This window comes from Cyprinodon tularosa, unplaced genomic scaffold, assembly GCF_016077235.1.
Source record: "Cyprinodon tularosa strain WSP-4 unplaced genomic scaffold, ASM1607723v1 ctg854, whole genome shotgun sequence".
Classification (NCBI taxonomy): domain Eukaryota; kingdom Metazoa; phylum Chordata; class Actinopteri; order Cyprinodontiformes; family Cyprinodontidae; genus Cyprinodon; species Cyprinodon tularosa.
In genome coordinates, this window is record NW_024039623.1 from 23,485 (window position 1) to 40,263 (window position 16,779).

The window sequence follows — 16,779 nt, forward strand, 5'->3', positions numbered from 1 at the left end:
GAGACTAAAAACAGAAACACTGTGGATAGTGAAAAACCTACACTGTACATGATCTTGAACTCATCATATTTCAAAAGAAAATGAAGTAGCAGCATCCTGGCCATGTCTCTAAGATATACAGTATGGAGTTAAAATATAAAATGAAAAAAATACCATACTCAGGGATCTGTCTAAAAATTGCAGTTAGAAGCTGAAAAAGGCTTAAAACTGTGGTAGATGTTTCCGTTCCTGCAGGAAAACTTTCCACCCACCCAGAGTGGTAGATGTTCCCGTTCCTGCAGGACAACATTCCACCCATCCTGAGCTGCAATGAAATACAGGTGCTGGTCATAAAATTAGAATATCATGAAAAAGTAGATTGATTTCAGTAATTCCATTTAAAAAGGGAAACTTGTATATTATATTCATACATTACATACAAACTCATATATTTCAGATGTTTATTTTTTTAATTTTGATGATTACAAATGAAAATCTCAAATTCATCATATCAGAAAATTAGAATATTACTGAAGACCAATAAAAACAAAGGATTTATAGAAATGTTGGCCAACTGAAAAGTATGAACATGAAAAGTATGAGCATGTACAGCACTCAGTATTTAGTTGGGCCTCCTTTGGCCTGTATTACTGCAGCAATGCGGCGTGGCATGGAGTCGATCAGTCTGTGGCACTGCTCAGGTGTTATGATAGCCCAGGTTGCTCTAATAGTGGCTTTTAGCTCTTCTGAATTGTTGGGTCTGGTGTATTGCATCTTCTTCTTCACAATACCCCATAGATTTTCTATGGGGTTAAGGTCAGGAGAGTTTGCTGGCCAATTAAGAACAGGGATACCATGGTCCTTCAACCAGGTACTGGTAGCTTTGGCACTGTGTGCAGGTGCCAAGTCCTGTTGGAAAATGAAATCTGCATCTCCAAAAAGTTGGTCAGCTGCAGGAAGCATGAAGTGCTCTAAAACTTCCTGGTATGTGGCTGCGTTGACCCTGGACCTCAGAAAACACAATGGACCAACACCAGCAGATGACATGGCACCCCAAACCATCACTGACTGTGGAAACTTTACACTGGACTTCAAGCAACGTGGATGAAGCGCCTCTCTTCTTTTCCTCCAGACTCTGGGACCTTGATTTCCAAAGGAAATGCAAAATTTACTTTCATCAGAGAACATGACTTTGGACCACTCACCAGCAGTCCAGTCCTGTTTCTCTTTAGCCCAGGCAAGACGCTTCTGACGCTGTCTGTGGTTCAAGAGTGGCTTGACACAAGGAATGCGACAGCAGAAACCCATGTCTTTCATACGTCTGTGTGTGGTGGTTCTTGAAGCACTCACTCCAGCTGCAGTCCACTCTTTGTGAATCTCCCCCACATTTTTGAATGGGTTCTGTTTCACAATCCTCTCCAGGGTGCGGTTATCTCTCTTGCTTGTACACTTTTTTCGACCACATCTTTTCCTTCCCTTCGCCTCTCTATTAATGTGCTTGGACACTGAGCTCTGTGAACAGCCAGCCTCTTTAGCGATGACCTTTTGTGTCTTGCCCTCCTTGTGCAAGGTGTCGATGGTCGTCTTTTGGACAACTGTCAAGTCAGCAGTCTTCCCCATGATTGTGTAGCCTATAGAACTAGACTGAAAGACCATTTAAAGGCTTTTGCAGGTGGTTTGAGTTAATTAGCTGATTAGAGTGTGGCACCAGGGGCCATCAATTTTGAACCTTTTCACAATATTCTAATTTTCTGATATGATGAATTTGAGATTTTCATTTGTTGTCATTTGTAATCATCAAAATTAAACAAAATAAACATCTGAAATATATGAGTTTGTATGTAATGTATGAATATAATATACAAGTTTCACTTTTTAAATGGAATTACTGAAATCAATCTACTTTTTCATGATATTCTAATTTTATGACCAGCACCTGTAGTTTATCACTGAATAGTGGCCTAATTACCATCCAGGTCACTCAGGAATTTAAATGAAAAATACAGTGCATGGAACACTTCACATGTTAAAAAGACTTGAAAAACATTTTAATTGATATCCACTTTGTTGTTTTTCCAATGAAACATTGTGAGGTTTGCTGGTCCAAGGCGACAAAAGTTCAGCCTTTAGATTAAAAATGAAGAGAGTTTAATAAAAGTGGGAACTATAAATCATGAATAAACTTTGTCAAATTCTCACTATCTTTATACTAAAAAGTTACCCATGTGTTATATTACAAGAAAATCTGTATGATTTGGCAGCTAATTGGTTTAAACATAACGGCAAACAACATATATCCCTGTGCTCTTGGGATACAAATCAGGTCACAGTCTGTTGCTTGCTCAGTCATTCAGGGGGATGAGGACAGAGCTGAAAACCTGCACTATGTCAGGTTGACAGAGATTTAAACAGCCAGTCTGTGAGAAGCAACAATCTTCCTGCAGATGTGGGTGAGTCTCTATGAAAGGGATAGTTAAACAGTCTTAATAAGGATCAGTTCACTGATTGGAAGATCTATATTACACTAAAGGGTTGTTTTTTTTTGTTAAAATAAGATCATTTTCTCTTGAATCTCATTTTGTTCACAGATTTACATCTAATTTAAGGAAAAAATGGTGTCTGGACAGCTAAGTAGTTAAATTTTTCAAAATAAAAGAAGAAATATTCATCCCTTGATTTGTTCTTTAGAAAAAGACAAACACCTGGGGTAAATGTCCATCTTCAATATCGGTATCAAGACTCACAGACGTGTTTCCCAACTTTTGTTCTGTTTCTGTTCCAGCCTTTCTTTTCATCCCCATCCTCTGTAGAAGATGATCCATTGACTTCTCCAGGTATCTGTTACTACGGATATTTCCCAGAAACGCTGACAGGTTGTGAGTAATGATGATCCTCCAGCCAGGAAACCAGGAGACACAAAGCCATCTCATTCTGCAAGATAGATGGATCAAGGGCTATTTACAGCGGCAATGTAAAAGTCTCACTTTATGTCCTTTACTTACACAGTCTCACAGAAAACAAGAAACACGGCACAAAGCTGCTTTATTGCATATATTAAATCTACTCAGATATGGAAATATTGAATGAGGTTCTTTACTTTTTAGCTGTTTCTGTAGCTTAAACAAGAAGCGGTTGCTTCAGCTCGGCCAGAGCTTCTTTTAGCAAACCTGAAAGAAATTTTATTTCTTCAGATTTTTTTTTTCCGTTTGTGAAACAGAAGGTTAAGGGCTAATTTTTCCTATTTGCAGATCATATGGAAAACATTGTATTAAATCCTTCCTGTTTGTATTTAAGTAATTTGTTTAATACCCTTAATAATTATGAAAACCTATGATAAAATGTGTAAAAGGCCTTAAGATAAACAAATTTTGTTGCATCAGAGTAAAACTGAAATATTTGCCACTCTTGGCTTCATAGCCTTTTTTAACATCCTCTTAATTGTTAAAAAGCTACGGTTAAAAATTTTGCTTTAACTGTAGTGAAAAAATTTAAGCAAAAATGCTTTATTTTCATACACAGAATAAAAATGTTTATCTGAAGCATGGTATATGCTTTGTGCTTTTTAAAATCACACATTGCAAAGTTGATATGATTTTAATTTCTGTAGCAGCACGATATGAGATTTTAAACTGCATGCCTTGTTGCTGCTACAGGCCCATCAGAACAGTGACAGATATTAAACAATGAATGGAAAGCTACGTTTATATTTAAACTAAGGAGGAGAGAAGGGAAAGGATATCAGTTGAGGTAATCATGCCCGATGACAAAAATAAGTCAGGCTTATTTTCAAGTAAATTTTGACACTTTATGTTCGGCAAAGATTATTCTTTTTAATCAGAACAACCAGAGAACATTTAGCTTAGCAATTACACACTTTGGACCTGGCTTTACAAGAAAGACATTTTCCCTTTCCAATTTTAAAAATGGGCTAAAATAAATGGTTAGTTGTTTGTAATCATATTTATTTTTTGACATGAAAACAAAAATATATTTTTTAAGAAAAGTTTCTATGAATTTAAAGAAATATATTTATTTTAAAAAAATTAGACGCTTTTATTCTGGCACCATTTATTATGCAAAACTAAAATGTTCCCTTCCTAATAAGTTTATTAGGTGTCAGATTTTAACAGTGCAACAAAAGATAAACTAAATTTCTTTTTGCACATATTTTGCAGAGATTCCAACCAATGTAGAGGACGTATTACATGAATTTACCCCACTAAACTATTACTTTTTTGTAGGTATCTAAAATTGTCAGTGTCTAATAAAACAATTGAAATAAATGCACACAAAAATTCTGAATTTAAAATACAGAAGAGCCAGGCAAAAATAATCATATAGATTTTAGGGGAGCATTAGTTGCCTTTTCATGTTTGCATGTTACCGGGATTTTTTTTTTTTTTTACTATTACATAATTTATTGTTTTTAGTAAAGATATACTCCAACAACAGCCACTCTTATATTATGTGCGTGGATTTTGAACATGCCTTTGCAGAATGTAAACACTGCAGAGACTTCCTGTCTCAGCACCAAACAGAGGACTGCTCTAGAATTCGAGGGAGAAAAATTGGAAGGCAGGGACACTGAGAGAGACCAGAGCCTGAAAATGATGTTAACATGACAGGGGATAGAGGAAAAGAAGAATGTATGGTAAAATGAATGAGACCAGGAATCTGAAGCAGATGATCACAGGGATTTTAAATATACCAATAGAGCAAGAAATGGTCGAGTAAGGAATCAGAAACAGTTTTCTACTGATGGGGAACATTTTTGTTGCAGCCTTTTAGGATGACTCAAAAATGTGATAAAAGAGTGTTGATTGATACACTGAGACAAGACATCAAATATTGTCTTAAAAACAAAAAGCATGAATGCTGTTGAATTGAGAATGATGCTTCTTTGGACTTTATCGAAGAACTTTTGGTTTTGGAGGAGAAGGCAACTTCATTAGGAAATAGATTTGAAGCCACGATAGGTAAGCCATCTTTTTTTTTTTTAAATGGTACTAAATTAACATAAAAATACACTTAAAATACAGTTAGTCCTCATAGAATTGAATGTAGTCACAAACTAGCTGTTATTTGAATTACAGCAACAAGAAAACATTCATTTTGCCAAAAGGTGTCTCTAGTTACAGCTACAGTCTGATGATGTTAAATCAGCGTGAGATTTCCCTGACACTGTCTCACCCTTTGTTTCTCTTTCTCTCTGTATTTTCTGTCATTCATGCAGTCAACACTCATCCAAACAGAACTCTCACACTGCTGGAATTTATTTGGACAGTGTTATTTTCTCTCAGTAATGTTTGACAGTCACATACATTAATTATGCTGGATGTGCACTATTGTGTGGTGCATACAGTTTAAGGGGATGGGTTAAATGCTGAGAGTGAATTTCGTTACTTTGTACTTGTGAGAGCGTAATGACAATAAACTTGAATTCTTCTTCAATCAAATTATAATCATAACCAAACAGGTTGATTTAAGGGAGATAGTTTGGATCTTTGGAAAGTAAATTAATTTAAACAAAATGCAATTTGGTACATTCTGTGAGTATTAGGGAAATTTCTATGTGTGTTTTAAATAGAAACAATAAAAAAAATTTGTATAATACAAAGTGAAAATCAAATAACTGATTCAGTTTTTAAACTTCGCAATTAAATATCTAGTCATTTTTCCCTTTTTTTATTATTAGTTTTCTTGTTTTACAGATCTTTTAGCTTTTTTATGTTTTGTGTGATTTCTCTCCTGCATTCGAATCGTAATTTCCTCTGTTTAACAAACTTACCATGAAAGGTTTACAGAATGCAGAACTGCAGGCCCTATTTTTGCGTGTCACTCATTTCTCCAAAGCTTTTTTTTGCAGCAGTATTACGATTTTCTCTTAAGTTCTCTGTGTCTCAGGACCTCCCTCCTAAGTTACTCAATTTAGCTGGAAAGTCAATTTATTTTTAAGGCTACCGTGCTCCTGTGGGAACTCTTAGTCCTTCAGAAATGAGTTCATACCCTTTCCTGATTTGTGGACTTCCACAATCTTTTTGTGAAGGACAGAGATTTAGCAATAACTCAGTGAGAGGAATTTGCAACAGGCCTGTTCCACTCTTGGAAGTGCCATATCAGTTATGTTTCCCAGGTTTTACAAATAACCCTTACTAAATGAGAAAGAAAATCTATCAGAAAGAGTTCCGGTTAAGTGCCCTCATAAAATTAAAATGCTGTACAAAAATACAGTAATAAAAAAAGGTGTTATACAGCAGCTTATCTATAAACTTCATATGACTACTTATCTTCCTGCTTAAGCAGTTTTGCTTCTTGAGATTAAATCCACAAAGTTCAATGTTTTTGAGATTGGTAATTTGTGGTTGGAAAGCAAAGGTATTGCACAACTGTGTGGTGTGCATCTGATGGCATAGTTTGTAGAACTGTCTTTTGCTGCAGTTACAGCAGCAATATTTTGAGATCTCCCCCAGCTGTGGACATTTGGCACCACAGGAACGACAGTATCTGGAAACAAATACTTTTGTCTCACCAAAGATTTCAAATTGGATTTATATTTAAAATTTAAGTTCGGGATGAATATGTTTGATCCGCACGAATCTGTTGTATTTGTTTTATGTTTAACATCATGGTCCTGCTGGAAATTGCTCCTTTCCTTCAATCCCAAGTCCGTTCAAGGATTTGGCAGGTTTTCTGTTTTGGATTGCCTTTTACTGAGCCCCTCCACCTTCCCATCAGCTCTGATCAGTCTCAGCCCATTAAAGAAAGGCTTTCCCACATCAAAATCCCACAATGTTTCAATTTGAAACCTAAAGTGTTAGAAAGTTATTTCTGGTTTAACCTGACCAGATCCACCTATTCTGCGTGTTCACTGCTCCCCCTATATGCAATATGGCAAACTTCAAACATAGCTTCTTTTGGCTGTCTTGCACACTAGTACTTTTCTTGGCAGGCTTTTATGTCTTTTGAAGTGCATGACTAAAGTGTATACAGGTCACATGTTCTCCTACCTGAGCTGTGACTTTTTGCAGCTCCTCCAGTGATTCTACTAGCCTCTTAGATGATTCTCTATTCAATGCTGACCTTGACTGTCTAGCATCAGCATTAGCTCAGCATTAGCTCAGTGACCCTGTGTTATTAAATTCTTTTGCTTTTAACCTCTCTACAGCTGTCTTCTGTGTTCCTTGGTCTTTATTACATTATGCACTTAGGTTCTCTAACATATGTGCCCAAAGTGCGTCAACAAGTATGGTGTCTTGAGATCTTTTGTTGAAAGTGAAGGAAATTATGATGGTGAAGCATATGCAATGGAGATAAAAATATCACATATACATAGAAAAAAAACTTGATAAATTGTCAAATAAATCTATTTGTTTTACTTTTATTATTGTCAATGTTAGTGGTTTTGTAGAGAAGTTTATACACTAAACCAATTCTTTGGATCATGAGTCTATTTACCTTTATTTTTGTGAGTCAAATCCTTAAAAGTTTGAGAACTCGAGTAAGTAAACTGTATTTGACATGCAGGAAAAATGTGATGTGATTGGCCTCCTGCCAGTGTTTGCCTAACATATATGACAAAATTAGAATAAACTGAAATTCATACTAAAGCACCTTTCTTAATGAGTTATTCAGCTGATAACGATACACAACTGACAGTTTAATTCTAATAGTTGAATTATAAATATATCATCTTAAATCTTTGACAAAGACACTTTTTAAAGAGATTTTATGCAAAGCTGTGAAACTGAGAAATATGTCCTCGTGTAACATATGGGCATATGTTATCCCTTTTGCCTTGCTTTATATAACTCATTATTGTTTTTTTATATCTTGTATCTGCCTTTATTCACTGACTTTATAAAAAAAATTATCCTTACCATAATAGCTGTCCTAGCACTAAAAAAGCTTTGGCCTATCTTATTTTGACATCAATGCAGCTTTTGCAGTTTCATCGGCCTCAGAAATGACTATTTCCAGTGAATAATTGTAGACTAATAATCTGATATGGTACAAATTATGAATACGTAAATATCCTGTTAACACACAAACAAGTTCTGCTCAAATGCATTTGGTTTATTTCAGCTGTGAGAACAATTTACCACTTTTCTTAAAGTAAAATAAACACAACTAAGCAACTATTACTCAACAGGGCAGTTTTTTTTTTTAGTTACTTTAAGATGTGTAAATCTACAAAAATGGACTCAATTCAGTTTAGCATTTGGAAAAATTGAGTAATATACTTTTTGTCATTCTGACAAAAAAGGAAATAAATGTGCCCATAACCCTTGAGAGATGGTTTCTGCTAGCAGGGAATGTTGTATTATATAAAAAATACCAAATAGCTCACAAATTGATTTTGAAGTGGTTCTGTCAGTGCAGCTGTGCCAACAACAACAAGCATTGTAGGGTCAAAGACGGAGAAAGGACACGTCGAGGCGGAGGAATGAAAAAAAGCTATTCTTGCCTCTCTGCACATTCAACTCAAAATGCAATGGCAAGATAAAGCATTTATACCACTTGATTTTTCTTGCATTTTGTCACATTACGACAACAAACTTGAGTGTATTTAAGTTTTATAGTAATAGACAGAGGTTGTGACTAATGTGGATGACAAACCAAACAATAGTTCTAAAAAAACTTTAAAGATAAAAAGATAAAAAGTGTGCTGTGCATTTTCTATTCACTACTGAATCATGTTTTTATTGTGATACCAGAGGCCTATACCATGAAGGAAGCTCAATGTAGCAGGGTCACTTCCAGTTCATCCAGTTTAACCTATCCACAACAGTGGTAATCAGGATCAGCGGTGCCACGAAGCTGGTTATCAACTCGCCATCTCGATCCAGCTTTAACTGATCATGAATCTGTGAACGTAAACATATAAAGGGGCAGGTTCAAGGTAGCAGACCAATCACAATCATGAGTGTAGAAAGGAGAGTCCCATATCTCCCCTGTAAGGAGCAAAGACTCATCTTACAGAAATAAGAAAAGAAAAAATAAATCTCAACTAAAAGTCAAACCCAGTGGCAACAAGAAAGAAACAACAAAAGACATGGCAAATTACTGACTGTGTAAATGTGCAAGTTACACTTCATTTACATTTAACACAGACTGCATCCCAATCACTGTACTGCATGTTAATCATGTCCCCCTCTGGAGTGAAGAGGAGCAGAAAACAATACAACACAAAAAAATCATTTAATGTGGATAGTTGGACTCTTTTTGATTCAATAATGTTTGGACTACAATAAAGCTGGAAGCTGATGCCATAACTGCATCGTATTAAATGTAATGTAATTCCCTTTATTGTCCCACAGTGGGGAACTTCACTCCCTACAAGAAGTGTTCAGTCTGAGTGAAATCATCCTGAATTCTGATCTGTGTCAGGACTCAGCAGGACAAATGGTAAAATGCTCTGCTTTTAGAATTATGAAAGTCCTCGAATGCAGTTACAAAGTTACAGCATTATTCTTGGTGGGTTTTCGTTGTTGGTTTTTTGGAAATTTTTCATAGCTCTGCCAGACTGGACAGAGAGTGTCTGTCTGTGCTTGTTTTCATAAATGAATTCAGGCCCAAAATTGACACAACCACATAAAAAGCGGATATAATACATTGAAGGTTGTAGATGCAATGTGATAAAATGTGATAAATGCAAGGGGTCTGAATACTTTTGCAACAGAGAGTAGGAAGTTTTATTCCAGCAAGAGGTGAACAGTATAGCTTGGTAACAATTAATAACTATTGAGATGCTGAATCCAACATTTAGAGGGATAAAAGAAAACCATTAAAAGTCATGCAGGCTGCTTTTTTAACAGATAATTTAATTGAGCGTTTTTCTCTCTTACAGTTTATGACCAAGCCACCAGCATCTCCACAATCATCTTTACCCCATCTTAATTTTCTTAATGTGTATCATCACATCTCCAACATGATGAACTGCAGCAATACTGAATCCTGGCTTTCTATCAACACCTCATTTTCCACGCTGCCTCTAACAGCCAGACAATCAAACAGGAGTGACATGGGAGCTTATCTTGAAAGACTGGCTCACTTAGACGAAGGACTCTACAACGACTTTTACGGCCTCTGGATTGCACTGATGGTTATAAACTCTGTCATATTCCTGGTAGGAGGTCTCAACAAAACTTCTTCATAATGTTTATCCATTTCTATCGCTGTTTGAAGTTTTTCCATTTGTAGTTAATAACTATTTGGCCTTCTTTATACTGATACTAGGTTAAATATAGAGTAACCAATAACCTTTATTGAATATTAAAGAACAAACAGCATCATGAAGTCATACACTGCAAAACAATTACGGTAACAGTAAATAATTTTTTTTCTTAGAATAAGTGGATATTGTCTTGAGTTTAGGAGATGAGACAATTCACATTTAGAATAATAAAAGGAACATTTGCATTGTCTTATTTCAAGTGCATATAGTTTAATTATATTATTTTAAGAGTGAAAATACTCATTCCATTGGCAGATTCTCCTATTTACCTACTCAAATTAGGGGTATATACACTTAATGTAAGACATGTTTTTCTTATTTCTAGATTGTTTTTGCAGTGTAGGGACCCAGAACACAGTTCAGCAACCCTTAACATGTAGAAAGAGACACTGTAGTTTGCTAAAATATATTTACTTCACAACGTTTGTTATTGTTTAATTGGTGTTTCAAATACAGTGTCTATAAAATTAATTGAAGGGTAGAGTTGCAACACGAGAAGCTGGAAAAGTCCTAGGGCATTTTCTGTTTGATTTTTTTTGTGAGGCATTTTATGTCCTCTATTTTTCCAGGTGGGCATGGTGCTCAACTCAGTTGCAATTTACGTCTTTTGCTACCGAACGAAGCAAAAGACCTCCTCTGTGATCTACACCATCAACCTGGCCGTAACCGACCTCTTGGTGAATCTTTCTCTGCCAACTCGCATCTCACTCTACTACAGTGGAGGAGCTTGTCTCACCTGCTCCTATTTGCACATCTTCAGTTACTTTGTGAACATGTACTGCAGTATCTTGTTTTTAACCTGCATATGTGTTGACCGTTACCTTGCCATTGTGCAGGTGAGTTAAACAAACATCTTTCTCAATTCAGTCTTTGAAGATAAATAGTGTCCTGCTAATCCCTTATCAGGATGTTAAAAACCTGTTGAACTGCTTTGTCTTTGCAGGTTGAAGCTTCCCGTCGTTGGAGGAACTCCAGCGTGGCCAAGCTTGTGTGCGTTACGGTTTGGCTGTTTGCCATCGTGGTTACATACTCCTTCCTCTCCACTGCTTTCCAGCAAACAGAGTGCTGCATCTCAAAGCTCCTCTTCCTCACAATCACTGAGTTCTTCTTGCCCCTCATTGTCATTGTTGTCTTTACACTGCGCATTATGTGGGCCTTAACTGACCGCCATCTGATGCAACAGAGCAGGTAAAGGGCAACTGAAGAATAAAGTAAATCTGAACTTTTATACACCAGTTAAAGCTTGAGTTTCAAAGGAGGGAAGAGGCCTGAAGAATAACTTTTGATGCTTTGAGATCCCCGATTGCTTGATTTACAGTTTTGCATCTCACTTGTCTTAAGAAAGAGAAGGAGAAGAGCTGTCCAGCTGCTGATAACTGTGTTGATCATCTTCACCATCTGCTTCACTCCCTTTCACATCAGACAGGTGAGTCAGAGAAACATATCTGTCCATCCATCCTTCCATCCATCCATGCACTATATATATATATATATATATATATATATATATATATATATATATATATATATATATATATATATATATATATATATATATATAATTTCTTTGTTGTTGTAGGTTTTGTTGTACTTCTACCCTGACATGCCCCATCAAGTGATCGTGTACCACTTAACCGTCACTCTAAGCAGCTTGAACAGCTGTATGGATCCTGTTGTGTACTGCTTTATTACAAATAATTTCAAGGTGAGTCTTGAAGTTCTGTCTTCCCACTCTTTCTCACTAACTGTATATGTCTTAAAAACTGTTAATTATTATTTTGATTTGTTACTAGTTAAGTTATTTACCACTGTTTACTGTCTGTAGGCCACAATGAAACATATTTTGCGTCGTGCTGAGCCAGACCAGACCAGTGGTGACATTGTCAGTATGCAGCACAGCTCCAAGGCCTCTGGAGGGATAGTTAATGCCATCACCAATAGCAGGATCATGATGACCAGGATTCCCAGTGTACAGCAGGGGCGAATTTTGGAGAGTAATATCATACCATAAAACTGCTTTAACAAGAAGATTTAAGTTTGACATACATAAATGTTTTCTTTAAATGGTGAAAACAGCTTTACTGTGTTATGACTGATCTTCAGCTCAAGACTTTCAAAAGAATCCTAGTTTGCTGTGATCAGCTACATGGGCAATGACACCTGACACAACTAAGCTTTACATCATGCTAAGGCATCCTCATCACCCAGGGCTTTGATTGGATGATGTTGCGTATAAGAAGACTACTCAAGGACCTTTGTATCATAGCTTGTATAAAATACAGGATAACCAATAAAGTCTCGTGAAGTTCCTTCAGATATCCTGACATATACCTTCATCATTCACATTTAAAGGTAAAAAGAAACATTTTCTTTGTATTCCTTTGACTAAATACTTCCTAATGTTCATATTTAAATCCTGACTCTTGCAACTACTGAGTACAGTTATAGCAACTCTGTGAATATGCCTCAGTATTAAAATTTACCATTTAACAACAATTAAATGATGAACAGTGATGATATTGACATATTTTTAGCTGCAGATTTTAGACAATAGCCAGAAACAAACAAACAAAAAATGCTCCTGTAAAGATTATTAAGACTTTTTATACCTTCAATTCTTTTATGAGCTGATCATTGATTTTAAGTGACTAAGCACATTTCCTTACAGTATAGAAATATTGTCATATTGCAGTGTTCAGCCACATTTTTGTGTGATTTCAATATGTACAAATGGTGTTTAACAAATTTAAAAAATATTAAGGAGTGATATCTGCTGTTTTACAACTCAGGACTACCCTAAACTTTTTTATTTTTTAAGATTATTAAGGCACTTTACAGAATCACTTTAAATCATATGGTCTCACTGGTTAAAATATTTTCTATCCATACATGCAGCACATTGCATCTAGTCAATAATTTTGCAGAATTTTCTCCTTCTAATGGGCACTTAGCAACAGTGGACAGTCACCTCCATTATGTTATTGACTTTTGCAGCTCATAGCTGGCATGCATGAAGTGACATGTGGACAGGAAAACTCCCTTTTTAACAGGAAGAAACCTTACACGAACCCAGGTCTAAGGCCTCGTCCACACGAAGTCAAACCCTGGCCTAAATTCACTAATTTTTCACCAAACCAGCCTCTTATCCATACGAAGCCGGCGTTTCTGGGGTCTGTAAACGATCTTTTTTTTATTAAGCCTTCAGAGTGGGAAGATTTTGAAACACCGTTTTCGCGGTTCCATCTTTAAGCTCTGACCGCATGTTTTTTCTTACACGCATGCGTCATAGCGTCGCCTCTAAACACGCATGCGCGACATAGTATCACAACAACAATGGCGCCGTACTGTGTTGAATGGTTGTTGCTCATGCTACTCACCCTGCTGTCAAGCTTACAACAGAATCTTCTTCTTCTGGAATATCTCCAGGAAGAACAGAGCAATATCGATTTGGCTCTTCTTCTAGGGGTTTTCCGGTTTGGTTGTTGTATAAATACTACTGCGCATGCCCAATATTTCGTTGCCTGTTTTCGCCTATTTTTGCTTTGGCACCACAGCGCCACTTACAGGCCTGGCATACATTTTGCAGCGTTTTCATGCATTCATGTGGTCAATCACATTTATTTTACGTCTCCGTCTTTAAGACAAACGTTCTGGAAAATATTAGCGTTTCGTGTTCATTTTGACTTCGTGTGGACAAGGCCTAAGTGACCTGCATTTTGTCAACACACACTGTTGGAACAGAGCTGACAAATAAAAGGAATATAGTACCACTGATTAAGTAATACTATATATAGTAGACTAGCTCCATATATTGCTTTGTCTTGGAAAGAAAACAGTTAATCAAATGAACTCTGATCAGGTTCTCACTAAACGTGGAACAGTTGATGCCAAACAACTTGGTCTGAGTACTTCTGAAACTCCCAATCTACTGGAATTTTGTCAACCATGTCTAAGGTTTACATATCAGGGTTTAAACATAAAATATCCAGTAAAGACCAGTAAGAAAGTGCAAGGCAGTTTGATTTGTATAGCACATTTCAGTAAGAAGAGAATTCAACATCATATACATAATCAGGACATAAGAAAATACATAGAAGACAGTACATGGAAATGGCATAAAAAGTTAGACTAGAAATTTATACTGAAGATGTTCAGATAATAGTCTAAATAGCACAGCAAAATGCAGCGCTAAAAGTAAAAAGGCTTTTAATCTTGACTTAAGGCAAACCAGGATTTCAGCACTTTTATAGAATTCTGGACGTTTGTTCTAGATATGTGGAGCATAAAGAAACTAAACTCTGCTTCTCCATTTTTAGTTCTGGGCAGGCTTGAACTAGAAAACCTAATTTGATGGTTGATACCCTAACAACAAGTCTGTAAAGTATTTTGTGGTTTTGCAATTCAATAATTCATAAAATACCAGAAGTAGGTCTATGTTTCTCTGAAAATGGGAAGCCAGTTTAAGGACTTTAGAACTATGGCAATGTTCTTTACTTTGTAAGTTTTAGTGAAGAAGCGGGCAGCACTATCTCAGATCAACTGGAGCTGTGTGATACATTTATTTGGCAGATCCGTGAAGACACAGCTGCAGTTATCAAGCTGACAAAAGGTAAATAATTGGGTAAGTTTTTAAAGATTGTGCTTCGATATTAGTCCCCACTGTAAATGTCAATGTCCTTCAAGATGAATTAAACCAGTCAAGTGCTTTACCAGAAAGGCCAATTGAGTTTTCCGGGTGCTCTAATAGAATCAAAAAAGACCAAAGCTGCACTAAGGTCCAACAATAAGAGCACTGTGGTTATTCCATAGTCTGAATTTATACAGCTGTACCGTAGTGTGGTTGCAAAAACCTTGATGAAATAACCCTGAGGACATCAAGTCACCAGTGGTGAGCCTCTCATTGCATCCTAGGCCATTGTCATCCAAATTTACGTGAAATACCATCTTTCAGATATCAATCTTTGAAGCAGATGGGCTGTGGCAGCAGAAAACAGCACAGGCTATCAATCCACAGGAAACTGAGGCTAAAATCAGAATTAGACAATTCCAGATAGTGAAAATGTTGACTGGTCTGACGAATTTCAAGTTTAGCTGCGACATATAGTAGTGCTAGAATTTGGTGTACACATCATGGATGTATGGATTTATTTTCCCTTGAATCAACAGTTGATGTTGACCCTGTTTCTGGTTATGGTTATGACCAGGGGGTATCTGTCCTTTTATGGCTATTTGCAAATTGCAAATTACCTCAATGTGGTTTTTTTTCAGCCAATGCTTTCATTGCACTTCAGTGACCTTCACATTTACTAAATCTTGCTGCAATTGAGAACAATAGAATAAAGGTCTCATCCAACAAAACTACAACTGTATTATGCTGTCAATATGGACCAAAGATTTTAAGAATATCTTGACTGCAGTCTTTATTTAATCCATGCCATGGAGGAATTCTAAAGGCAAAATAAGATCCTTGAAATCTCAGGTAAGCTCCACAGATTTTCAAACACACAGACATATACAAATTCCCATTTTACTAAGCTGTGATGACTATGTGTTGAAGCAGGTAGAGTACCCACATTTTTTTCCCAAAGGGTAGTCCTACTTTAACAACTATTTGATCAAATGTTAGAACTGTACATTTACAGTCATATGTTTATATTACTGTTTTTACATATATTTTTTTACTATTTTTCAAGGCTGCACTTTAAAAAAAAATCTAATTGTCCAGAGAGCTGTTCTAAGCTAAATTTCTTTTTGTTTTACACTTGTGTAAAAAGAAAAAAAAAAGACAAATATATCTGTCTAAGTCTAAGTGTAAATAAAAGTAGTAAGTTGTCATCCAAGAAATTTCTCAAGAAAGAGTTAAGAGGTACTTGGTAAAACAGTCACTCAAATACTGGTTAAAAGTTTGCTCATAACATATGATTTGATATCTAAATTTTGTGACCTGACCAACAGTTATATGCAAATTCTAGTATTTCACAGTATAAAATAAAATGCAAAAATGTATATAAATTACAAGATAATATATTTCTGGATAAGGCAAATGTGTAAACACATATCTTGGGACATTTTTGACTGAGTTATAAACTTCTCAATGTATCATATAACTGGGATTACATTCTTAATTATATATTATTATACTGGGATAGTCTCAATGGCGTAACGACACAACAATAGGACCGTAAGCAACATTATCTTGGTGGGCCCCATATGAAGTACAACACTCCATCCCATGTTTTTAATCGACGCTATGGATTACCCATAATTCCAAGTCGTATTGTAAAAAATTAAATACTCAAATGCATTGTTCTTTTAAGATGTTTATTTCGGTTTGAAACATATTATAGGAGTGTATTTTTTTTTTATACCAACCATTTAATGAACTACATGTATACACAGTTATTAACATAGTAATTAAAAGTACCACTGTCTGCTTTGCTATTGGTGTCGTATTTAACCGGCTCACCATCTTGTTGAAACCTGCCATTAGTTGGGGTATAAATAAGGGTCGGTCACTTGTCAAACTATCAGGTGTATTAAAGGTGAATTTTGTAAAGAGACATCCT

The 16,779-nt window shown here is 36.0% G+C and overlaps 1 protein-coding gene across 1 annotated transcript; it reads left to right on the top strand.

Annotated features, from left to right (window-relative positions):
* Positions 1-4,537: 4,537 nt before the first annotated feature.
* gpr20 (G protein-coupled receptor 20) lies at positions 4,538-12,477 on the top strand. The gene is made up of 7 exons (XM_038273064.1): positions 4,538-4,955; positions 9,827-10,105; positions 10,783-11,049; positions 11,157-11,401; positions 11,555-11,639; positions 11,793-11,918; positions 12,039-12,477. The coding sequence occupies exons 2-7, from the start codon at positions 9,830-9,832 to the stop codon at positions 12,222-12,224; spliced, it is 1,185 nt and encodes a 394-aa protein (XP_038128992.1). The 5' UTR covers positions 4,538-4,955; positions 9,827-9,829; the 3' UTR covers positions 12,225-12,477.
* The last annotated feature ends 4,302 nt before the right edge of the window (positions 12,478-16,779 follow it).